Source organism: Pseudopipra pipra, chromosome 6 (genome assembly GCF_036250125.1).
Source record: "Pseudopipra pipra isolate bDixPip1 chromosome 6, bDixPip1.hap1, whole genome shotgun sequence".
NCBI classification, from domain to species: Eukaryota; Metazoa; Chordata; class Aves; order Passeriformes; family Pipridae; genus Pseudopipra; species Pseudopipra pipra.
The window spans coordinates 3,727,881-3,753,494 of record NC_087554.1 but is presented as its reverse complement, the minus strand read 5'-3'; the positions used below and the strand labels follow the sequence as shown (position 1 = coordinate 3,753,494).

General features: G+C 40.8%; 1 protein-coding gene across 1 annotated transcript in view; it reads left to right on the top strand.

The window, feature by feature from the left end:
* CSTF3 (cleavage stimulation factor subunit 3) overlaps positions 1-25,368 on the top strand; it is a 51,410-nt gene extending 26,042 nt beyond the window's left edge. The window contains exons 4-21 of the mRNA XM_064657071.1: positions 6,532-6,564; positions 6,965-7,062; positions 8,438-8,504; positions 8,606-8,640; positions 8,739-8,865; positions 11,451-11,528; positions 11,721-11,883; positions 12,380-12,489; positions 12,927-13,043; positions 14,115-14,189; positions 15,523-15,666; positions 15,778-15,880; positions 17,624-17,693; positions 18,909-19,104; positions 20,585-20,738; positions 21,114-21,208; positions 21,335-21,395; positions 22,237-25,368. Of these exons, the coding sequence (XP_064513141.1) occupies positions 6,532-6,564; positions 6,965-7,062; positions 8,438-8,504; positions 8,606-8,640; positions 8,739-8,865; positions 11,451-11,528; positions 11,721-11,883; positions 12,380-12,489; positions 12,927-13,043; positions 14,115-14,189; positions 15,523-15,666; positions 15,778-15,880; positions 17,624-17,693; positions 18,909-19,104; positions 20,585-20,738; positions 21,114-21,208; positions 21,335-21,395; positions 22,237-22,439 (1,929 nt within the window). The 3' untranslated portion in view covers positions 22,440-25,368. The remainder of the gene's footprint in view (positions 1-6,531; positions 6,565-6,964; positions 7,063-8,437; positions 8,505-8,605; positions 8,641-8,738; positions 8,866-11,450; positions 11,529-11,720; positions 11,884-12,379; positions 12,490-12,926; positions 13,044-14,114; positions 14,190-15,522; positions 15,667-15,777; positions 15,881-17,623; positions 17,694-18,908; positions 19,105-20,584; positions 20,739-21,113; positions 21,209-21,334; positions 21,396-22,236) is intronic.
* The last annotated feature ends 246 nt before the right edge of the window (positions 25,369-25,614 follow it).

The window sequence follows — 25,614 nt, the reverse complement described above, 5'->3', positions numbered from 1 at the left end:
CCAGACTTCCAGATAAATCTAGTTCTATGCTCACAATTTTGAAAACAGTCTTTTCAAGTCTTCAGGCATGCCTGTTTTTTATTTTGTTTATCTAATTAGTCAGGTGGTGGAGAAGTTCATGCAGTGATCTCTCTAGGCTGCTGCCTCTGGGAGGAGAAATGTGGGTAGAGTGTGTTAACCTGCTGAGCTTTGTTTAATGTTCCTGAAGGTTATTAAAAGTTTGGGGTGATGAGGCTGTAAAGACAGTTTTCAAAAAGTTCAGAGGAACAGCCTTACCTGTTACTGGCTGTTCATGCAGCAGCTCTCTCTGGCTCTGCCACTGGTCCCCATTTCCCACTGCAACTTGGCTTCTTATGAGAACTGCTGTCCTTCATTTACTAGTTACCACTTTACATGTAGACATGACTACCTTTTGCTATTGAAAATGGTAATGTGGCTCAGAATTTTGCTATAAAAAGTTACCTTTTTCACTAGCTGCTCAGGAGGTGCCTGTTCTTGCTGCAGGGTATTAACTGGTAATTGGATTTGCAGAATTACAGGTTCTGTTCATTAGCAGAACCAATAATCTTAGTTACTGTAAAATTTATTTTATTCCTAAATACTGTGAGCAAATCGAGAGTATATGTAGCTATAAATATACAGTAGTGTATGTCACAGACCACTCTTGGTAATCAGGAGACAACTGTGAAACATAAAGATGATTGTGATCAGGAAGATCACAGTGGTCAGACACTGGGACTGGCTTCCTGGAGACGTGGTTGATGCCCCAAACCTGTTGGTGTTTTAAGTGTCATTTGGGCAGTGCCCTTAACAACATGCTTGAGCTTTTGGTCAGCCCTGTAGTGGTCAGGCAGTTGGACAAGGTGACCAGTGTAGGTTCCTTCCACCTGAAATACTCTGTTCTTAGGTTTCCTCAAAAATGGATTGCACAATAGTGCAATCTACATTATAACTATTTTTTTGGCAGCTATGACTGAAAGGTGTTTTCCAAGTGATGATGTATCCAGTGTGAACAACATGACTTAAATTTCGGTGTAATACCATGGTTCAGGAAGCTCTAGAAATAATACTTGTAATAGTAGTTGGAGACATTTAATTTAGAATAATTTTAAGGAACTTTTCAAATCCCATTTTATGGCAGACTTTGAAATTGAGACACATAACCATGTGCATGTGAGACATTACACTGTTCTGAATGAAAACATGTAGAATCTCATCTTACTGCCTTTTGAGAAAACGAGTTTTCCCATAGTCAGTGTACTTCTTGCCTGCCTCTTCCTTGCAGGCTTTACTAATAGCAAGATAAAAGCCGTGTTCACAGGGAATATTAAAACTCCAAAGGAAGACTGCAGAAATACCCAGTCATTCAATCCTTAGCTGGTACAAATTGTAGTAAAACAATATATTACAGAAACTGCATCTGCAATTATATGCTAATGCTTTTAAATAAAGCATTTCTTTGCTTAAGCCCTGGAATATCTTGCACAAATCAAATATGTGCTTTGTTGGGCATATGTTAGATAAGTTTTACATCCAGTTATTTAGACAGTTATAATCCAGCCTCTCTGGGTCAATGACCACGTGGAAGTGCAGTGTTAGTCCTGCATTTTACCTTTATCAGAACTTGGTTTGTTATTTGCAAGGCTAATTGCTGTTACTTGACCTGTAGGAAAGCAAGTTTGTCACATTAAGTGCTCACAAAATTAGTCACTGACTGGGAGCCTCAGCAAATAGCAAAAGGCCGAATGTGCTAAAGATAGAACAGAGAATCAGCACCTCTCCATCCTTTCAAAGGTGACATTTCTTTGAGGCAGTCTGAGAAGTTTGAACTGCTGTGGTCCAAGCTGTATTTATTCTGCAACTAAAGTGGGAACATCTCTCCAGCCAGCCCTAGCCTGTATTTTGGAAACAGGTTAGAGAAATGTGAATGTGTTTGATTACACTCACAGTTCTATCCTGGTAGAGACGGAAATTACATCCCACTGTGCTTGAGGTTGGGAGTTGACTCTTTTCCTCTAGCAACCAAGATGTAAAAAAAAGAAAAAGCAAATGGGTTCAGTCATGATAGATTTTGGGTAGTCTGATTTTATTTCTAAAATGTTAACTTTTATTTGTCTAATACCTAGTCATCTAACTGCCAGTGAATATAGGTCTTTCACAGCGAGTTCCCTTCAGCTAATAAACAAGAGCAATACTTCCAAATACATATGTGTAGGATCTGGTTGTGATTTTGTACTCTGAAACATATGTTGTGTATGTTTTTTTCAAAACAAACAAGCAAAAAAACCCCCAGCTAATGTTAAGGATGGTGTATGCATGTTAATATTTATAACAAATCCAGATTTCAGGAAAATTCTCAGAAAGTTAACACCTGCACAGCTGTGGCATTTCCTTCTCTCCCAGCCTGTCCCTTTGTCAGCTGGTGCAGTCTGCCAGGGGTGCACAGTGTTTTTCTTCAGGTCCCTCTTCCAAAAAAAGCACAAAAAACCCCTGAGTAGTGCAAGGGCAGTGGGTAGAGAGCAAGAGGATCTACCTCACCAAGGGGAGAGCTGGAGGCAGTGGATAAGGGAGTGTTAGATTTTTATGCCTGAGAAACAAATTTTTTCCCCTGGAAAATAACCTTTGAAAAAAAGGAAGATGGAGTTGGGATATGGAAATGGATAACAGAAAAAGCCATGCTGGTCCTTAATTACCACATACTAACTTTGCTTCCTTAGGAGCTTGATGGAAAGCAAGAAACACTGAAAAGATTAAAACAAAACTGGGATGCTTTTTAGGCTTGTGTTGTATGTTGCCAGGCAACTACAAAGAATTTTATGTCCCTAGATTAGTAAAATCACATGCCTTGCACGATCATAAGTGGTTCATATGTCTTGTAAAGGTCTATTAAAAAGGGTGAAGTGCTGTGTAATCTATGGATTAAGTTTTGTCTTTGAATGTTGGTGAAGCTCATTATGGGGAATTACATTGTATATTCTGGGAAGAAATTTGACTTATTATGAATTCACCTTGTACAAAGCTGATACATTAGTGACTTAAATTTCCTATTAGAGCATCAAATTTAGAGTTACTCTTTCAGCAAAAGGGGCAGAATTTCTCATTGCCACAGGCAGAGGAAGGCAGGCTCAGGTGTGTTTTATTACAGGAGTGTCCAAGTATGGCTGATCAGACAAGGTGGCATTTGTGTAGTCTTCAGGGATGGAGGGGAGACACTCATCTGTATGGATTTTACCTTGGAATGGCAGTGTCTCAGCTCATTAACAGGAGGTGGACTCTTGGTGGAGCCACTCCTTTGTCAACCTCTGTGAGGGTAACACCGACCTCCTCAATTAAAGAAACCAGAATAGGAATCCAGGCAGCCTGAGAAATGAAAGGATAATCTGCTGTAAACATCTCTATAGTTCACTTCATGTTTGTCTTTTAAGGACAAAATTACAGTATAATGTCAATTCTTTATGCTTTTCCACATCTAATCACTGACTGTTCCTGTGTCTGTAATAGGAAAACCAAGAAATGTAGCAGGAATGTGTGATGGGTCCTGGAGGCAGCATGTGCCCTTGCTGGGTGGGGGTGGACTTTCCCCACTCCTGTGGCATCCCTGAGCCAGGCCTGCCACGATGTTTGCTTGGGAGTGGTGAGCTAAGAAAGGCAAACAAATTCCTGCAGGAGCAATAGTTGCTTGTCCACTGAGAGACCCAATAAGCATTGGCCAATATTGCTTTGCTTTTCCTTTATTTTTTTTAACGCATCCCGCTGGTCTCTAACCTCCTGACTTTGTTGGTACCAAGATTTCTGAATTTTCAGATGTCAGACCATTTGTGTGGCTTTAACAAATACAGAACACTGACTCGATGTGGTCAGCAGCTTGTCAGTAACCTGATAATTCACGTAGAAAATACTTAGCTTTGAGTCATAACACATGCAAATGAAGAATATACCTACTTTTCTTAGCAAAATAACTTTTCGAGGTGTTTGGTTATGGGAGGTGCATGCAGTCCAGTGGATATGTATTCCTTGTGCTCTGTGTTTTGTTGCCTGGTGACAGTGCTGCCAGGGCACTAATGAAGTTGCTCTATAAGCAAATGGGATGACCTGATGCTGGATGCAATTCCTGAGGTCACTTGAGTCCACTTCTGCTGAGTAATGGTTGTCACTGGGCTTTTGGGTGTTGGAGGAGCAAGGGGAAGTGCTGAGCAGGCAGAGAGCATTCCCAGCTTCATTTAGGAATTGTCTTGGCTTGTGTGGCACTGTTTACATGGCTATGCTCATTATTGCTCTGCCTGCTTACAGCTTTTCATTCTGAGCTTCTAAGAATTATTTTTCATCTTGTTCCTGAATGACTATAAGGTGATGCCTTTTGTCAGTGACAAAGCCATGAATTAATTTTATTTAATTTTAACTAAAAAAAAATTTGTGCTATCTCCTGTCTCACTCTATTAAAAACAAATTAGTTCTGCCCATCCTGATGAAGGCTTTATTGAGTTAAGTACAAGGGAAAAAGGTGCAGGGCAGCTGTGCTGTGTGCTAAGATGTACAAACCAAGGTTCATTTGTTCTTTTTGATGTGGTGACCAAAGATAGAAGAAGGAGATTGCCAGATGTGGGAGGCATGGACTGGGAGCTCTTTCTCTTTAGTGAGAGTTGAATCCTTTTCATCATATTATAAGATGTGCTGAGGAACCTGAAAAATTACTGTCAAAAAAAGGATGAAGTAAAAATGGGAGATGTCTTCCTTTCTTTTGGACACTAAAGGAATGAGAAATTTAAAATGTAAGAATGTACTTTTCCTTCAACTGGAAGCAGAGCAACGTCAGGCTCCTTAATTCGTGTCCACAAAAAAAACTTCCGTCTCCAGAACCCTACAATTATTAGAAGTGCTCTTTAAAGGCAGAAAGAATGGGCTCAACTCACAGAAGGTTTGTGAGAAAGCGGCAGTAGGATGTGGACATGTCCCTGAGAGCGTGTGGGGTGGGGCGTGTTGCCAGGGGTTAGAGGTGTTCTCCAGAAATGCCGCCTCTGGATTTTAGTGAAGTGTTACTTCACAGCAGTGTTATGTCTGTTTGGTCATTTCTCTGGTCATCCATCTTTTAACTGAATAGTTTGCAGGAAGACTCTGTGAAACTTGTGTGTGCAAGACACAGTTGAGCTTAACTCTCTGCAGACCTGGATTTTGTGAAAGTCTTTCAGGCTGGGCGGGATACTGCTCCAGTTGGAGTGGGGTACTGACATGAGGGTCCAGTCTGCCATGTGTACCATTAAAGTTTTTCTTCAAAACCTGTTCGAGTTCTCTTGTTTTTAATTGATCTTGTTCAGGAGTGAGGGAAACGTTAATGCTCTGGGGACTGGGGTGTTGTGGGAGTACGGACACTGGGGAAGCGGGAGGCAGAAAAGGCAGTGCACGGAGCAGTACAGGGCTTACTTATTTTAGGTCTCCCGCACGTGAGTCGGTGTCTCCCAATGCTTCCATTAAAAATTCTGTTGTGCTTTAGTGTGGGAATTATGTAAAGTGAAATAATGAATACCTGGTGCAGAAGGGTGCTGTTTGCTGCCTGCCACCACGGTCCTTGGGGAAGTGGAGAGAAAGGCTTTCGGAACTGCTCCTGCTGAGCTCGAATCCTCTAAGTAAATGAAGAGCAATGAGATTTAAAGGGGAGGTTTGATGCTTTACAAATGCAACACAGCATAATGAATCCTTATTTCATTAAAAAGTTCCTTACTTCAGCGAAGATAAGCATCTTCTAAAGGCTGGTGTTGATTTTCCTAGTTTCTTCGGGGTGTGTCTCCAGAGATTTCCTGGCACGTTACTGTAACTGGAGCTAATAAATACATGAAGGATGCCAGTCTGTCCTCCTCAGCAGTCTCGTGCTTTTCTTTGTCCTGTCTGAAAGGCAGCCTGTTGGTTGCTGGCTTTCACCCTCTGCCCCTGTGGTGTGTGAGCTGTGTGAATGAAACTGGTGCCGAGCTGTGAGTGTGGTTTGGTCCCTTCTGGGAGCACCAGGGCTGGGGCACCTCTCGAAAAACAGGTTCTCCATGTTTATTATTCCCTGATCCAACATCAGTGTATTATAGCAATGTGTAGTTTAAGAAATAAATTTTCAAGTGTAATAGATTTATTAGCCTGGTAGTTTTGTAAATATGGTGTTTTACCCTTAATTTACTAAATCTTGATCTAGAACCTTTGGTACATAAATCAATGTATGCACTGGAGGTAATAGAATATCTTGACATTAGAGGCTAAGTCTGGCTGTTCAAACCAGAATATAGGAAAGCAACTTTGCCTACTCATACCTACATTTTGGAAGTGAAGAATTAAAAATAAAAATAAAAAGCCTGCCAATTTTACAAAAGCTATGCAAAGTACATGATTTTTGTGTGTTTAATTATATTTTTGCAACATTATGTGGTGTTACAGTGTAATTAGTTCAAGGCAACCAGAGTACAAATTGGAATGCTCTAGTACTGTATAAAGAATATATTCCTACTATTCAAAAGTAGTTTCTTAAGTGATTTGTTTTTTTCTGCTTCCCTATAGATTAAAGCAAAAAATTATGACAAAGTGGAAAAGGTGAGTCCTATTAATATATGTAATATATCTCTATAGCAAGAAAAAGTACCTTGTAATTGGGCTGTATCAGATTGAAAAAAGCCATAGCTGTCACTGAATGTGCTATTCAAAGACACAGATATCATTACAATTAATTTGTTGTTGCTGCCACAAATCAATAATAATAATAAGCTGTAATCAGTGAATTGTGTACGGGGATTTTTCTGCTTAATTCTCTCCAGTTCCCTTGCATAGCACAGAGATGCTTTAGTCAAAAGAATGAGTAGTTTAACTTACTCTTTCTTGTAAATCTCAATCATAATTACTAAGGTTATTTTAATCCACACTGTATAGTTTTGAAAGTAGAAACCTAATTTCTGTATCTGGAATCCTGATCACGTCTTCTTGATGTATTAAACAGTTATTTCAGCGATGCCTTATGAAGGTTTTACACATTGATTTATGGAAATGTTACCTTTCCTATGTACGAGAAACCAAGGGGAAGCTGCCTAGTTACAAGTAAGTTAACAGAGTTGCTCTGAATTATTCTAGTTTTATGGTGAATTTCTTCTTCATTTTTCACTAGGGGGTGGGGAGGAACCTGTGTGACAAATCTGTCTGGGGATATTCTGGTGGAGTATTGGAGGTTTGATGTATAATCTGCATTTAGAAAACATTTTCTTTAAAGTTTCTTTAACTGAGTTTCCTGGGTAAAATTGCTGCCTTAGTCTGGATTCATACAACAAGGCTGGACAAGAGCAGGGGGGTAGCTGCTGTATCCATGGCAGTTCCCTGCAGATGGGATTGGTGCTTTTGTTGTCCCTGCCCTCAGTGTCCTGTTTAGAGTCTCCACAAAATTCAGCATTAATTCCAGCTGTACTGTATTTGACCAGTAATAGGAGATAGTTCAGGCCTTAGAGAAAAGGTTTGGAATGCAGAAAAAAAGGCATAAAATTCAGGGTGTCTGAATTTTGGGGTGTATTAATCTTCATCCCTTTTCAGTTACTACATTTTGCTCGTTTATGGTCTGAGTTTCAGCAAATATCAGTAACTTCCAGCATCTATAAAATCTCTCTTCCCCAGCCCAACATGATTTCTTTGCACAATAACTGGCAAGATAAGTAATGCATTAACAGAGGGGGAAAAGCAGGATTTTCTAATTTTACAAGACTGTTTTGAAACAGTTTTAAAAGTATCGGTGCCCACTCCCCCATCCCCAGTCTTTTTATCCAATTTAACTTTCTTCTCTTTTTCCTGTTAATCTTGTCAAGGAGGTAATAAGGTACTGAACTATGTTTGAGTAAAGGAAACTGGGAGAGAAGTGGTAGGGAGAAAAAACACTCATAGTTGAAACTTAACCAAGGAAATTCTGTGAACATTTTAAATCTGAAGGAAAATACTTTGAATTTGGGGGACCAAGAAATCAGTTTCCACACAAGGGAGCTAATTCTAATTGTCCCAGAGTTTTGTTATTCCTGGAGAATTGCAAAAAGATCTGAGGGGGAAAAAGGAAAAAAAAAAAGAAACCATGGGTGCATCTGTCAGCTAAGAAGGTGTGGAGAGCGGGTTTTTTCTGTCTTCTCAACTTCTCATAGTATACATGGGTTTCCACTGACTTGGGAGGGTGGACCAGGAGCTGTTATTTTGCTGGATTGCCACCAATAGTTTTAAATCATTTTCTTAAATAAAACAAATAGGCAAAACCCCAACATAACCTAAATACAGAATTTAAAGCTATCTGAATGCCAGTTTTTGCTCTCAGCTGTTGAATGATATTTCTCATTCCTCAATGTTTGGTTAGAATTTGCTGCACAAAGGAATACTCTTTAAATAAAGAATTTTTAAAATACTAAACACTTGCTCTATGGTCTTTGTGGTTTGTTCTTTTCCTCAGAGAAAAAATGGCTCAGGCATATGATTTTGCTCTGGATAAGATTGGCATGGAAATCATGTCATACCAGGTATGTTTTTTTTTTTAATCAAAACACATTTTATTTCTAATTTTTTAACAAGTACAACTGAACATTGGATTCATTATATGTAATATTTTTTTCTCACGTAGATCTGGGTGGATTACATCAATTTTTTGAAAGGCGTGTAAGTACCTTCTAAAAGACTTTTTTTTAAGCTCAGTTGATGTAATTGCTGGTGTTCACAAGTGATGACCTGACATGAATTTCTCTCCCACTCTTTAGAGAAGCAGTAGGATCCTATGCAGAGAACCAGAGGATAACAGCTGTCCGTAGGGTTTACCAGCGTGGCTGTGTGAATCCAATGATAAACATAGAGCAGCTCTGGAGAGATTATAACAAATACGAAGAGGTAATCAACAACATGATTGTTTGTGACATTAAGAAAGAAATAACAGCCAAATGCGGTACCCAAACTATATCCATTAAATAATTATGTGTAAAAGAGGTGACCAGCAGTACAAACACCTTTTGTGGGTGCAGTTTGTACCAAAGACCTGTGGCGAAACTCTACAGGTACCTGAGTGAATTTTAAAATTTATTTCAAAGACTCTCCAAAAGATAAATTTGACTGCCCCATTTCCCAGCTGGCCCAGTGGAATTGCTAGTGAGTTAGAAATCGCTGTCGCCAGTGATGGAGAATGTATCTAATGGAAGCTGGAGCAGCTCAGGTGGCAGTGAGGGCTGGTGTCCCCCAGGAGGCACTCCCCTCCTTTCACTTGGAGTTGAACAGGGTGAAATGGCATTCAGCTATGATGGTTTGGATTTCCTTCACTGCATTAAGTTACGTGATCTTAAGTATTTATAAAATGCTTCTCACCATCCTTCCCCTGAAGCCATTCCAGCCTCCATTCAGATGAGTTTCAGCAAGTGTGACCTCAGCTCATTGGCCTTACAGGCTAAGTTGTAGCTGCACCTTTACAGTGTATTTATAAACACATCTGTTAACAGCTGTTTGACCAGCCCCAGTCAGCAGCAGTGAGAATGCAGATGTGAGTGTAGCTGCCCTCGTGCTCAGCACTGCCAGGCAGGGATGCTCATCCACTACTCTCCCTTGTCCTGCTGATTGTGCCCAGGCTGGCAGGTGCCAGCATGCTGTGGGGCAGCTGTGCCTTCAGCAAGGAAGAAGGGCCAGTTTCCCTTCCCTTGGTGCTAATTAAGCAAGTTATGCTCTTGATGACCTCTCATGATGTGCTTAGCCAGTAGGTGTACCTCTGGGTGGGAGAGCTCTGGATGGGAGGACCTCTGGGTGGGAGAACTCCAGGCATCCAGACCCACAGCTCATTGCCCTGTTGTTCAGGGACGCCACAGCCAGCCTGCTGACACCAGGGAAGTTATCCAGTGCTGTGCCTTCTCCTGTGCAGGAAAATCCCCAATACAACTTCCCTGTAAACCTTTTCTCTTCCCCTCCCACATAGCAAATGGAGGCTGTCACTGTTGATTACCACTCCTTTCATTAATACATAGGGAGACTGTCAAAACAACAGCTCAAACCTGTCCAGTTTCTAGTTGAGGCAGCTCTGGCTGACATCTGTAACTCAGACCTGTCCCTCAGGCTGTTCAGAGCTGCAGAAGCTGAGGGCCAGTGCTCTGCTCAGACACAGGTTTCTGTTCTGGCTAAACTGGCCTCTGGCCTCAAGGGAAAGGGCTGCTGCTTGCAGGGGTCCTGGCACAGGGAACTACTCCTCACCAGAAGGGCTCTTTGAGGGGGGGGGTGATTCCCCACATCAGTAGCCCAACAACACAGTGATCACACGCAGGTCTCTGTATGAAAGATTAATGGCTGTTTGTTCTAATTCGAGACTATTCTCAAGCTTCCCTTCAGCTCAGCCACCACCACGTAGCAATATCAGCCTGTCAGTCACCACTATCCTTAATTAACTAAATGGTCAGAAGTGGCAATGCCCTCAGTGAGCCCCCTGTCCCAGTGACAAAGGGACAGTCTTTGGCTCACCAAGCCGAATGGCTGCTGAGCTGGGAGTGCATCCCTGGAGGATCCAGCTGCGTCCTCAGCCTGGTCCTGGGTTAACTGGGGCGTTACTGGGTTTGTGTGCTAGCCCAGACAGCACCCTGCACGAGCCCAGACAGTGCCTTTGCTTCTCTACTGAGTCAGTACCCAGCCTAGGTGCTTGTTTGGAACAGGACTGAAAGCTGTGCCCACCTTCCTCAAAGTCTTGCCAAGTCACGCCAGCAAAATCCACCTGGACACAGGCAGCAGCAAAAGGGGGGTTCTTACCCTGCTGTAAGATCAGTTCTTTGTGGTTTTGTTCATGCCCAGGGCCCTGTGAGCAGGGCCCAGCTGCCCCCAACCCCTCTGCTCTTGCTCAGCAGCACAGCAGAGCCCTCTCACACGTGTGCAGTCCTGGAGGGGTGCCACTCTCAGTGGTGACACATCTTGAGTCCCTCTCAGCTGACAAAGGTACACAGCTGGGAGTGTGCTGAATAGAACCTCTTTTAAAAGCTGTTACTTCAGGGACAGGGGAGAAGGCAGAGCTTTGAGCCTGGAAGTCAATCTGTGTTACTTCTTGTATGAGAAAATGGAGTTGTTCATATGCTGTCACCTGGTGAGCAGCAGGGCAGGGAGCTGTGCCTGACTAGGTACTGATCGTCATTTGAAAGCAAAATTGTAAATCACAAACACATTCTTTCCACTTTTGCCCCCAGCAGTTTATGTAAAGTATTTTTGAAAGTAATTAAAAGTATGCTGAGGTGCTTGAGGTCAGTTGATTTTTTAGTAGTGAGTTTGTTCTCTGATACAAGATCTTGCCCACGCTTTTATTAGGAGAAATGCAATACCTCTTGAGATTGGTATTTTAAAATAACTTTGTCCTTGCTCAGATTTGCATCCCTTTTCAAACTCTTCCCTGTATAAAATAAGATTCCGTATTTCCAAAGTGAAATTGCAAATTCCCAATTCCTTTTTTCACCCTTCTCCAGGGCATCAATATTCACTTAGCTAAGAAGATGATCGAGGACAGGAGTAGAGATTATATGAATGCACGACGCGTTGCAAAGGTACAACCTTCTGTTGACTTTCCTTTGTGCTCTTTAATTCTACAAGCCATCATTAAAATCAGTCCTTATTTTAAATAAAGCTGTGTCAGACTAATAAGGTTGGTCTGATAAAATATTTGTATCTGTTTTAGAAAGCATAAGATAAATAAAATAAGCTTAAATCTTCTCTTCAAAACATTGCTTCTGCTTCAGGAGTATGAGACAGTGATGAAAGGCCTGGACCGCAACGCTCCCTCTGTCCCTCCTCAAAACACCCCCCAGGAGGCTCAGCAGGTGGACATGTGGAAAAAGTACATCCAGTGGGAAAAGAGCAACCCACTGCGAACAGAAGATCAAACTCTTATAACAAAAAGAGGTAATTAGATACTGTTAGGACAGGTAGAATTATATTTTCTTGGCTTCATTAATGACCTCCAGCACAAATAATGTCATCATTTGGTGTTCAGGATTCCTGCTGGAGCAGAAGTTAATCATATTCCTTGAATTGTGTGAGTGTTCTTTTAAAAAAACAAACTACGTTTTACTCAAGCCAAGCTGAAAGCAATACCAGGATTTTGGGGCACAGTGCTATAGTCATGTGCCACTGAACTTCAATTGGAAGTCAGGAAACAGTGGATCACATCCTAGTTTTTATGGCTGTTATTGAATGAGTTGTTCTTCAGCAGATTTTAGCTGCTGGTTATGATTCATAAAGTTTCTGGCAATATTAAAGGGCTGCAGTTGTGATCATTGTAGCCAGTTAGTGTTAACATTGATTTATTTGATGATTTTTGTACTTCACACTTCCACTGTGCAAGATGGTACCATTTCTGCAGTGATTTAGGAGTGTTTCCTACATTTCTTGCCCACAGTGATGTTTGCTTACGAGCAATGTCTTCTGGTGCTGGGACATCACCCAGACATCTGGTATGAAGCAGCACAGTACCTCGAGCAGTCCAGCAAGCTACTGGCTGAGAAAGGGGTAAGCAGGTTGCCACTGGTTTTCTCTTATTTGATTGCTTTGACATGGTGTACTGTTATTTTTTTGGGTCAAATACTTAAGAACCAAAGAGGGGGGTGTGAAAAATATATGTAGTACAGTAAGTTGTGTCGTGTTCAGAATTTTAAAATCGAGCCTGATGTGAGAAATAAAGATTTCTTTATTTGAGGTAAGAATTACGAAAAACTATTTCAGTCTTGCAAAGGTAGGTTTGAGGGAGTTTTAGGTTTCATTTTTAGGTTTGGGGGAGTTTTTTGGCCTGGTTTTGTGATTCCTTAAGTGCTGGGGACATGATTAACTCTTTATTGGAGCACTGCATGGAAATTCACTGGGACTTGTCACACACAAGATATTCCATAAATTGACCTTCATTTTCACAAATGCTGAACAATTACATTGTTATACTTATTTTATAACAGGACATGAACAATGCCAAACTCTTCAGTGATGAGGCTGCTAATATTTATGAAAGAGCGATCAGCACTTTATTAAAGAAGAATATGCTTCTTTATTTTGCATATGCAGATTATGAAGAGGTAAGCAAAAACAGTGATGTACTGACTTTAAAATCCAAAGATGTCTCCCATCAATAATGCCATTTATTTGAAACATACTTAATACACAGAATTCTGTAGAATTAATTTGCTGATTCTTCCAGCCTTACTCTCATTCAGGGTTTCTGAGCTGATGAAATGGAGAGGAAAATCTCATAGTATAAGTTACAAAAGTTCTGAAAATCTACTGTCTTTCCACTTAAATATTGACTATAATTTTCAAATTGTCATAAGGGTGAAATGCTTATAAATTTACATTTACCAGAGCATCAGCTTCTTCACTTTTAAAATGGGCATAAAGAGCATCTTTTCTATCTAGTTCTGAGGGGTTAATATTTGTGTTTGCTGTGGTGGAAGATGGGAGGCACCTGTATTGCAGCTTTCTGGGTGGTTTTGCACATGAACCACCAGGAATAAAGGCTGTTTCCCACTGATCAGATGAGGACTGTGGAGTCCTCTGTGAGATGTAGTTTGCCACTTACTGTAACATGGAAGAATCTTTGCAGGAAGATTGTGAGGACAATAGGGGAAAAAAAAAAAAAGCCTTTGCCCTTAAAAGAAAGAGCCTTCCTTGGCTTTCAGTGCAGCTTCTTGTATGCTAAGTGTCCTGTTTTTTTAAGGCTGCACAATACAACGTGGAGGGCTGGAGCTGGCAGGGAACTGAATGGATTATTTGAAATGTGTAGGCTGGAGAGTGAAGGTGCTTTTCCTACCTGTCTACACATTACTTTTAGGCAGGGATAAAGGAAACAGTCTTCTTATTCCAAACACCTACAATGACAGTTCTGCTGCAGTACTACTACATTAGAAAAAGAGTGCAGAGTCTCTTGAAAAGCATGTGCATAAGAACTATTGGGAAATTAATGTTGGGAAGTAAAAAAATGACTGCATGAGACAGAAAACGCTTGCGAGTAAAAGGACTGACGTGCACAGTGTTCAGCCGGGGAAAAATGGAAAGAGAAAAAGTCTAGTGTTTAATTCAGATTGAGCTGTGCATTCTCAGAGGTGATGTGGAATGGTGTTACCAAGCAGTCTGTATTTCTTTTTACTTAGAGTCGAATGAAGTATGAGAAAGTGCACAGCATATATAACCGGCTCCTGGCTATCGAAGACATTGACCCCACCCTGGTAAGATGATGCCTGGTATTGAGTTTTCCCACATTTACATGGGTAGTCACTCAAACACGTGCACAGAGTGGGGAAGAGCTTGCAGGAGTTCCTTGGCTCACAAGGGTGATGGAGCAGGTGGAGTAATGAGATGACAGAATTAGATTAAAATTTCGGGAAGGTTGATAAGTATAGTCTTTAATTCACCTTAATACACTAAGTCATGTGCATTCTCCTCCTCTGTCTCTTTTGGACAGTCTCTTAAAACAGATGTAAGATATAAAATACTTCATGACACAGCTCTTAAGAATTGATGTACGTTTGTCTCAACTAAAATTTCACTTTACCTCCCCTTACCTGATTAAAACCACGTTGCTTTTGTCTGTTGTTCTCCCTACATAAAAATACACCATCCTGTGTACCTGTAGTTTGTATATAAATCTGTAATGCACCATATAAGTATCCAAGAGTATTGCTGTGCATCTGCTGAAGTTATAAACATTGTCCCTAGTGCCAGCTGTGGTAGTGCTGAACAAGTGGTGTGAGAAGTAACCTGCTCTCAAGAAGCAATTTAGTTTATAAATAGACACATCAAAGCATTAGAAGGAAAAAGAAGGTGTGAGGTCTAAAATGAAACAACAGGTCAGTGTTAGAGGAAAGGTATCCATTTACTGACACTTTCCATTCTTTAAAGACAGATCATAATGTTTCCCAAATGCACATTTTATGAGAAACCGTGTCCCGGTTCCTCCTGCTTGAGGAATGCTGTTATTTGTGATCTAATTCAGAGTGAAGGAAAGTTAAATCCCAAAGAAAGGCAAACTACAAATTGGCCACTGAATTAAGCAGCACATTCATTATTTCCTTGATCAGGTACAAATATTTGCAGACTGGATGATTATTTTTACCTTGGATTGTATAATGTACAGTAAAATGCTTCATCAAACCTTTTGGCTGGTCTTTAGCCTTTTGGATGTCTTGGCTTTATTAGAAAGTTACCATCTTTACACTGATCCTCGAGTTCTCTGAAGGCAACAGCTTATGTAAATTACATTCATTTCCTTACCTCCCCTTCCTTGAAAAATATGTGCATTAACTATTATCTTTTCAGGGAATCAGTCTTAGATATGTTCAGTTTCTTTTTTAAAAATCCATAAAAAGGTTTGCCTCATTATTTATAGCAAAACAACACGGAGGCACAACCCAGCCTTGTTTCTATTGTGACTTATTCGCTGTATTTTGTGAGTGAAGATTATTTCAGATACAGTAAAAAAAAAAAACCACAAAAACTTGGTGATATCCTGGTATTCTTTGCTAGCAGTGATGCTGTATCAATATTAATATGCCCCTTTAGGTTTATATCCAATATATGAAATTTGCAAGGAGAGCAGAGGGCATAAAATCTGGAAGAACGATATTTAAGAAAGCGAGAGAGGACGCCCGGACCCGCCACCACGTCTATGTTACAGCAGCTCTGATGGAGTATTACTGTAGCAAGGTAATCACAGGTGCTCAGTCTGACACCACAGAAGTGTCAGCAGGGTGTGTGGAGCTCACTGAAGCTAATAACTGTTTGTTTTTTGTTGGTTTTTTTTTTTAATGTTTGCAGGATAAGTCTGTGGCCTTTAAGATTTTCGAGCTAGGGCTGAAAAAATATGGGGACATTCCGGAATATGTGCTGGCATATATCGACTACCTTTCTCACCTTAATGGTAAGCTCTGAGCTTTGGGAGGTCTAATGGAGCATGAATCTGCTTTCTCTGTGAGTTTAGGTTCAGACCAAGTTCCTTGTATTTAAAATTCTTCTTGAAGAGCAATGAAATCTCTTCATGAAATTTGGGAGTTAATTTGAAAGCAAAACCTGTTCTTCTGTCCTTACTGAAGTTCCAGAACATTAGATCCTGATGCTACTGATTAGAGGAGAGTGAACTTTCCACATTGTAACTCACTGGCATTGCAGGCAGGAGTTTTACAGCATCTGTTGTGAACGGTGGGAAGGACACTGAGAAATCTAAATCCTGAGGAAAAGATCTGTAGGACTTCCAAATCAGCGTGAGAGGAGTGAGGGATTAGCTGGTCCTGACTAGAATTAATTTAAACTCCTTCTCCTGGGGTAGATAAGATGAGCAAGATACAAAATCAGTATTGTGCATATCAGTCCTGCTTGGAAGTTGCCAGGGAGCTGGTCTGCACTGGAAAGAGCAGGGCACAGGCAGGAGGTGGAGGTGGTGATGGAAGGTCTCTGTGTGGGATTTCCTGAGGCAAGGAGTGAATGAATATCCCTCCTACAAGAAACCAGGCTGCTGTGGGGAGCAGGGGCTGACAGAGACCTTTGTGTGGAAGTTTCATGGGGAACTGAAGAAGAGGGAGCAGTTCATCCCAGGGTCTTCCTCTGCCCAGTCCTGTCTGGTACCCGTTAGATTTTAAGATTTTTTCAGGTATTTCTTCAAGTAGTCAATTCTCTGGTTCAGTGTTTGTGGCATAACAGCCCAGAGGTGTAACACAGGGTGGGTGTAACTCAGCTGTGTGAGCCAGGGGCTGTGGGCAGTTGTGCTGCTGCACATCTCCTGAACCTACACTGTCTTCTGCAGGCACCAGGCACATGAATCTCCTGTCAGACTACAGCACTTTGGTTTTTCAGGCTCTGAAAGTTTGAACAGGCTTGGAGGTTTTAAACAGAGATTTTTTTTTTCCCAAGTTCCAGTATATTTAATTTTGCAATAAACTATTGTGGGTCTATATGAATATTTGCAATGCCTTTCTATAGGTTGCCATCAGAAATAAAAAAAGTTCTTAAAATTCCCTAGTGTATTGCTCTGTTTTAATGATCCAGCAGGCTACTGCAAACCAAGGAAATTGATCTCTGAACTCCTTTAAGTGTAAGGGATGGTACAATACACAGTGCAGAAGCTGGCACTTTAAGGAACAAAACCACCAACCACTCCATTGCCCCAGCTGGCAACGTACAGACACTGAGTGCTTGTTGGGAACCAGGCCTAATAGTTTGGGGAGGGCTTCTGAGGAATACACAAGTATATTAATATAGCCCTAGTTTAAAAGGGAAGTAATTAATTGAAAGGCCAAATTTAAATCTACCAAGATATGCTATTCTGATAATTAAAGAAAATGGAAAAAAAAAAAAAAAACAAACAACCCAGAAATCCTGAAGAGATGCCAAGCAATTGCTGTGCTGTTATAGAAGAACCTGGATTAGGATCAGTTTGTCGCTATCAACAAAAATAAACTTCCAAAGAAAAAATTTGCAATGGAATTTAACATCAGTAAAGTTTTATGTGGGCATTCAGATCTCTTTTTATACTTACTGAAATTCAAATCCAAGTATCAGAATATCAGCCTCCTATCTAATTCAATGTACACATTTCTTTGAAAGGACATGATTTTAAATTGTCTTTAATGTATTTTACTTAGTGTGATTTTTCTTTTTGTCTTTCTAGAGGACAACAATACAAGAGTTTTGTTTGAACGTGTTTTAACTTCAGGGAGCCTTCCACCTGAGAAATCTGGGTATGTCTGCAAAAGCAGTTTCACTATGCTAAAAACCCCTTTCAACCATAAATATCCCAAAGAAATCAGAAACATCAACAGCAGGACAAAATTAGGCACAGATGTTCCTTCCCCTCTTCGTGCTGCCTAAAATAGCAATGACTGTGACAGATTTGTGAAAGTCCCTATCCCACTTCTAGTGAAATTCGTTTGTTTATTGACTTTAAAAACCTCATTGATGCAGGATTGTTGAGGATAAAGTGCAAAATCCTCCTGTGCAGTAAAGATTCAGTGGTTTGAGCAGGGAGATTCAATGAGCAGTAAGGATTCAATAGTTTGAGCAGAGGAGGTGAGTCAGGAATTTATTGAGGAGGGTGCTGAACACCTCCCAGCCAACTGAAAATAAAATAGGAAAAGAACTAGAAAAGACTTGGATTAACCACTCACCACCACATTTTCATTGCTACTTTTTAAGTTGATTTCTCAAAAAAAAAAAAAAAACCAACTTACCCAGCCCTTGCAGTCTGAGTGTTCACCAGTATTATTCTGGTAGACATAAGCATCAAAACTAAGCAATCAAACATGGCACTGCTGTGCATATTCATTCTTCACTTTAATCCTGATCTTTTTGTGAGAAATAACATTTATGTCCATTTTAGAAGTGAGAAAACCCAAGAATTTAAAAGCTGAATCATCTTCAAAGGTGAATTCCAAGGCTAAAATGAAAGTTGAATCAAGTCCAGAAAAATGGTCGGATGTTGCTTAAGTTATATATGAGATTTTCCACAGAGAAATCTGCAGTAATTATATATATTTTTGGACTATGTAAAATTCTGAAGCAGTGCCTGCTGTGTCATAGGTTACTGCTCTTGCCAGCTAGAATATGTTGGTCTGTGCAGAAGAACTAGATCATAATATATGTTGAAAAGGCCTTGACACATGTTTGTGTGTCTTACACCGAGAAAAGCTTACCTCAGATGCTAAGTCCTTGACACCAGTAATCCTTTCCTTTCCATAACAAAGTCCTTTGCAGTTCACTAGATTGAAAGTTTTTACAGAAATATATAAGGCACTGGGATGGCAATGCATGTGTGAGGTGCATCTGAAGTAAATCAGAGAAATGGCCACGTGCTCCCAGATCGCCTCCTTTGAGTCCTTCCTTTGTGTTCCTTAACTGGGCTGTGATCAGTAATTCTTCCTCCTTCAGTAACTGTCACTGTGTCTGTTCTTTTACAGTGAAATCTGGGCTCGGTTTTTAGCCTTTGAAAGTAACATTGGTGATTTAGCCAGCATACTGAAAGTTGAGAAGAGGAGGTTCACAGCATTCAAGGAGGAATATGAGGGCAAAGAAACAGCTCTGCTGGTGGACAGGTACAAGTTCATGGACTTGTACCCCTGCTCTGCTAGTGAACTCAAGGCCCTTGGTTATAAGGTGAGTAAGAACACTTCAATTTACTGTTGTGCTTTTCAGTCCCAGTACACTTGAGGAATTCCTTGTTTAGGACTTGCCTTACACTTTTCCCCCTGAGGGAAAAGCAGGTAAAACAGGCCTTCTCCTCCTCCTTGTCTCATTGGGCAGAAAAGTGCCAGGCTTTGCTTAGTGGCCAAGGACAGAAAGGAGCAAGGAACACGACTGACAACTGCAGCCTCATGTATTCATACTTACCTTTCATCCTCCCACGGAAAGGTCGATGTGTTCGTGCCATCACCACTCAGTACAGGCCTCCACTTCCGACATAAGCCCAAGCTCTTTCAAAAACCCAAATTCTTTCAGAAGTTTGTTGAATTGGGTCATCTGTGTGAAACATCACTGGCTGTCCTTCCACTCCAAGGTGGCAACACTCCACCCATTTCACTGAGAACTGTATCAAACCAAACAGGCTGCAGTCCCCCTGTTTGCTGCCAATGGCTGAGGAAAACTGTCCACAGAGATCAGTGGCTGCCTGCTTGTTTCTGTTGTTTCTTATGGCTAAAGTGCTTTGGTGCTGCCATTTGGAATTTAAAGCTTGGGCCAGACCCTGTTATCTGGTGGTCTCCTGTCTTGTTTCTAACCACTTATATTTTAACTACTATTTCAGTCATGTGGAAGGCCATAACACTTCCAAAACCAATAGAACAGGATAAAATGTTGGGTAATATTTTTTTAAGCGTGAAGTAAATAGGCTGCTAGAGAAACAGCTGATTGCCATTTGCATGGACAGGAAGAGGGCCTTCAATTTACGTCTCTAAAACAGTGCCTCAGCTTCCAGTTATTTCTTACACAGAAGAATAATTTATGAAAAATACAGATGACATCAAAGTTAGCAAAGCAGCTCATCATGGAGCTGTAAAATAATCTGATGGGTGGAAATCAGAGCCACATTGAGCCACTGAACACTTTCCTTTGAACGCAGTGGGGACAAAGTTATTTTGAAGTTAAAGGTGTGGGTACAAGAGGTACAAGGGTTCTTGCGAGATGCCTGCAGGGCAGTGTGTACCTAAGATGGTTCAGCCCTTGGGCTGATTCCTGTTGCTTGTAACGTGCCAAAACGTAATCCTGTTTGAACTGATGCTTTGCATGCCTGCTGACTGCCTTATGTTTTATTTCTTATCCAGCTAAAGCAATCTAGGGAATGAAATGAGGGAGAAATGATACTTGTGAAGGCCTAGTGGTCTGCACCTGTTCACCTAAATCTTTTTAACCTAAAAGTGGGGCCGCTCAAAAATGACAAACATGGGCCCATTCAGTAGCAGAAACAAGTGTTTCCACTCCCAGCTGGGACTAAAATGCTTGATGAAAACATGCAAGTTCTGCCCAGATGGTCTTGTAAGAGGACATCTGAAATTATAATGATGACAAGATGTTTTGTTCTGTAATTTAAACAAGCCATGTGGTCCTGCCGAGTTCAGCGCTCTCTGATTGCCTTTCTCAGGATGTCTCCCGTGCCAAGCTAGCAGCAATAATTCCAGACCCTGTGGTTGCACCTTCCATTGTGCCTGTTCTCAAGGATGAAGTAGACAGAAAACCCGAATATCCAAAGCCGGACACTCAGCAGATGATTCCATTTCAGCCAAGACACTTAGCACGTAAGTCAGACCTCGGTCGGAGGGGGTTGTGTTTCACCTGGCGGCGAGTTATGAACCTGGGTGTTGAGTCAGCCTAATCAGAGACTTCCCCAGTCTCCAGTCAGCTAAACCTGTACTTAAATTTGAGGCTGTTATTTCACCGTGTATGTTTTACTTAGTATTAAGGTCACATGGAAATAAGTACGAGTAGTTTGGGTTAAATGATAATAAGCTGTTACACACACTGCTCATAGACCAGATCACTGACTAAACAATATGTAATTAGTAGAGGCCAAAGGGACAGGGTAGCAATTATTTGCATCAGATATTAATGCTGCAAGAACAATTCTGGTCTAGCTGTCTTGCACTGGCTTCATATAGTTTTTCTTCCCACAGCTCCAGGTTTACATCCCGTCCCAGGTGGTGTATTTCCTGTTCCACCAGCAGCTGTAGTTCTCATGAAGCTCCTGCCACCTCCTATTTGTTTTCAGGTTTGTTTTAATGCATTCTCAAAATTTCAGAAAGCTGTGGAAGAGCCACAGTATGTATCACTCTATTGAAAATAACCTTCTAAACTTTTTTTTTGGTTTTTTTTTTTTTTTTTTGTAACAAATCAGGGTCCCTTTGTTCAAGTGGATGAACTCATGGAGATATTTAGAAGATGCAAACTGCCAGACAGTAAGTCACTTGTCCTCTCTGGAAGCTGTGACAGTGCTGCATAAGACATGGTTTTACATATGGATGTTGCTGTCTGAAATCCAGACCTCATTTACAGATGTGCAATTTGTGTTTAAGAGCAAAAGATATTGGCTGTGTTTCTAGGCTGGAATCTACATAGAGACGTTTGTACATTTCCCTGGGGGGAGATAACAAAAAGCCAAAAAGCTGAAAATCACCAGCTGCTCCTTTAATAAGATGTTGGTGAGATAACCATTGAAGGAAAGAAATTCAGACTTTCAGAATATCCTGTAAAAGCAGCAGGGCATTACTTCCAGCAGCATCGTGGCTGTAACATGGGATTACAGATTTGCAGCAGTTCACTGGTGGGCATAACTCTGAATGCACGTCCTTGAGGACAAGCTAAGGGAGATCACAGAGAAAGCAAGCTAGGATTGAATTTGAGTGAAAATAAAATATCTATTTAAATCATATGCAGTATTTTTGGGGCTTCCTCTGTTGATAAGCAGAAACTGCTCTGCCTACTTTCTGGTGAATCATGAACTAGTTATACTGCTCCCCAGTAGGCCTCCCTGGTTTATTTAAGCTCACAGGTGACCTCAATGCCTGTGTAGAGGGAGGGCTCAAGCTGAAGCAGCAGCATCTACTTTGTAATTAGTGTTCACCATTGCTTAGAGTTTCAGACAGTCAAGGCTTAATATTTGTAGAACAGGGCAGGAAAAATGTTTTATGTTCCGGAAATCTCCACAACTTCTCTCTCTTGGTGCCCCTGCTGGCATGCTGATTTCTGATCAGGGAATTTAGTTTCACAACTCAAATGAATCTGTGCCTCTTTCTAAAGCTGTCGATGAAGCTGTACGGATCATCACCGGCGGCCTGCCAGAAATAGCTGTGGAGGGCAATGGGCCTGTGGAGAACAGCACCATCCTCAACAAGGCCGTGAAGAGATCACATGAGGATTCTGATGACGACGAGGAGAAAGGATCCGTAGTTCCCCCTGTACATGACATTTACAGAGCACGACAGCAAAAGAGAATCCGGTGAAACAAGTCTGGGGTTCTGCTGTGACAGACAAAGACTTGCATTGAATCAGTCTCTTAAAAGTCAAGCATTTAAAAGGGACAGCTGCAAACAAAAAAAAAAAAAAATCCTTGAAAATGGTTTTGTTACTGTGGTGCCTCTTCTTCCATATGGTTCTTGATCTGAAAACAGCCTGAACAACCTTAGAATGTGCTCTGAACAAAACCAGGTTTTCAGAACCTGAAGTGAAAAATGTCAAAACTGTATTTTGTTCTTCGAGGGTGTTCACATCTACCACTTGAAATCTTGTGGGTTTTTTAACAGTTTTATTTTAAAAACTGGATGGCTTATACTTGTGAAGCATTTTTAATTCACATTTTCTGGAAAAGAGTTGTTCTCAGTTTGTTCATGTAGTGTACTGCCTTATTGTCCGTTTTTATTTATGGCAGAATGTAAGAAATCTGTTTTGTAGTTGAAAATCGAATAAAAACCAAAAAAACATTCCTTTAAAATAAAAGGATGTCCATAACTTCATGCCTCATTCTGGTTTTATTCAAACACAACAAGGTACTTCTTAAATATTACTCAGCCACTTCAAAAGCAATGCTAATAAGACCGTCACAGGAAACTGGTCAGAGCATACATATTAGAATTAGCTTGTTTTCCATTTTTCTAGAGGATACAGTACACTTTTGCTTGTAATTCCACGACTGTTTGAAGAAGACAGCATCTTAGGACTAACTCAGTATATGTTTCAAAGGTAGGTTGTCCAGGACCACTGGCTAACAAAGGCTGGTCCTGGATACCTGCACCGGTCTTCCACTGTAAGGTACAAAGCTAAATGTTAATAATCAGCTACATCGTTTCACTTGTTATCTTCAAACAAGCTAAAAAAAAAATACACTATATGAGCTTTCAAAGCAGTTTCTATGTGTACTTGAGCTTTTAACTTGTAACTGGCTATTCAGAATGGCACTCTGATAGGATCTTAAGAACACCCTTGGACTACAGAACATTCAGATACTCGAGAAAGTTCAAGACGTTCCCATCTCCAGCAGCACAGCTGCCTGTGGGTCAGTGCTTCTCTCTGCCAGGGGGAGAGGTGAACCCCGGAAAGGTTCAGGTGGAGGGAGGAACTGGCCTTAGCAATCCTGGAATTCCTTTCTTGCTCTGCTCCTCAGTTGTATCTCCCTATTTCTTTCTGTGAGGATGTAGAGACACTGTTTGTCAGATGCTCTGATTAAAAAAAAACAACTCGGGAAAATCATTAAGGTGATTTGCACTTGTGGGCATTTCTTTACTGTTGGAAGGCTTGCAGCACCCACTCCCAGAGGCATTTGTTCCCACTGTGTGTGCCCCCAGAAGTGAGACTGGAGCCAGAGGAGAGTACTGCACTCTTCTATGGGTCTATGTTTTTTTCCTATATTAAGACTTAGGATCAAACCCCTCCTGTGAGGAGAGATGGGATTTACTGTATCAACCCTGTGAGCAACACACGAGCACTGCTGGCAGCACAATCCCTGCTGCAATGTCAGGACACCTGGACCCTGAATCCCAGAGCTGGGAGCAATCATTGATAATTCAGTCCCCTTCACTCTGCCGTCAGTTATGTTGTTCAAGGGCTTTTTTTAGTGTCTCACTGTCCTGTTGTTCCTCCCCACATCCTCGAGATCGTCCCCTACGGCATCTAACTTTGTGTAGTGTGTGTAAGTCCCAGGGGTTTTAAAGGCAGCTCCTAGGCAATGCTAAAAGATAAAATAACAGCAGCAAAACTGAAAACAGCTTTGTCTTGTTACTTTGGTTACATCTCCAGCCATAATGGCTCTGGCAGCTCGTTGTTACTCAGACTGTCGAATTAACTTCTGTGGCTGCACTGAGAGGTGGGTCCTGCAGTAACAACAAAGCCCACTAAGCAGACACAGCAACCTTGAAGACCTCTCTAGCATCCTTTGCTGATGCAAACAATGACACAGTCTACACCAAAAGCCTACTCAGAACCTTTTTTGTCTGGCTAACCAACCTACTCATTTCTGAATTGCCAAAGATTCAAAGACATTCATTTCACTATCTGAGTTTATTTAGCCAAGAGAGAAAAATCTGTCTGAAGTGGTAAACTCTTACAGGGTTTGGTGGTTTGCTTTTTTTTCCCTTGGGGAAAGGGGTTTGTAATCAATGAGAAAAATTTGTTTTAGAGTTGCATAGGCTAATATAGAAAAAAGGTCTTATTTATCTCGTCTTCCTCCAAAATCAAAGTCAGTGCACCTCTATCCACACTGAGATTTAAAGGAAAACCAGAAAGGGAAGCATCAACACTTATTTAAAATCAAGTGCTTCTAGAAGTTCTCATACTTTGGTTGGCTAGTTGATTCATAAATTAACCTGGTTGTTGGCAATAAAAGGGCCCTTTTATTTATTTTACATACCTTGTTGGTTGGTTTTTTTTTTTCAAAGACATTCTGGCTTGGATAGCTTAGTACTTGGACCACTTACTGTTTATAGCTATGAACTTTGCTTTTCTAAAACCATCAAATATTGATTACTGTAATACACTGTTGTGCTCAACTAGAGGGAAATTTCAGATGCACTTACCTCCCAGCTGAGTCTGAAGCTGCAACGAGGCTGTAAGATCACTGAGCTCTTCTGAGAACACTCATCTACACAACACATAGCTAATGAAATTCAAGGCCTATAAATATTCTAAGTTCCAAGAACACCTCTACAAAGTGAAAAAAAATCTACTGAAAATATTCCCTGTATATTCAAACTAAGTCATTCACCTCTCACACTGCATTAAAATCACTTATACTGCCCATAGTGCTCTGCACTTCCTGGCTATTTTTGAAGACATGATTGAATATGCAACCGTCTCCTGTTGTAGTTTTTTTTTTTAAAAAAAAACCCATGTAAATTTTCCAGCCTGAAGTTTCACACACTTTAAATCCACCTTCTGAAAGTGACACAGATTTACTTTAAAATTAGTATCTCACATAAAAAGGAGGAAACTACTAGCAAAACAAGGTAAGAAATACCACTTTTATCAAAACATTTTAGCTCTGCCCTTCTTAAGTCTTTACAAGAGATAAATACAGCTGCAATCTATAAGATTGCCACCTTTGTAAGTACTGTACATAGCAGAGGACAGTTACCCAATAACCAGAAAATTTACTACAAAAATATATTATGTTTTGTAACATCTGCA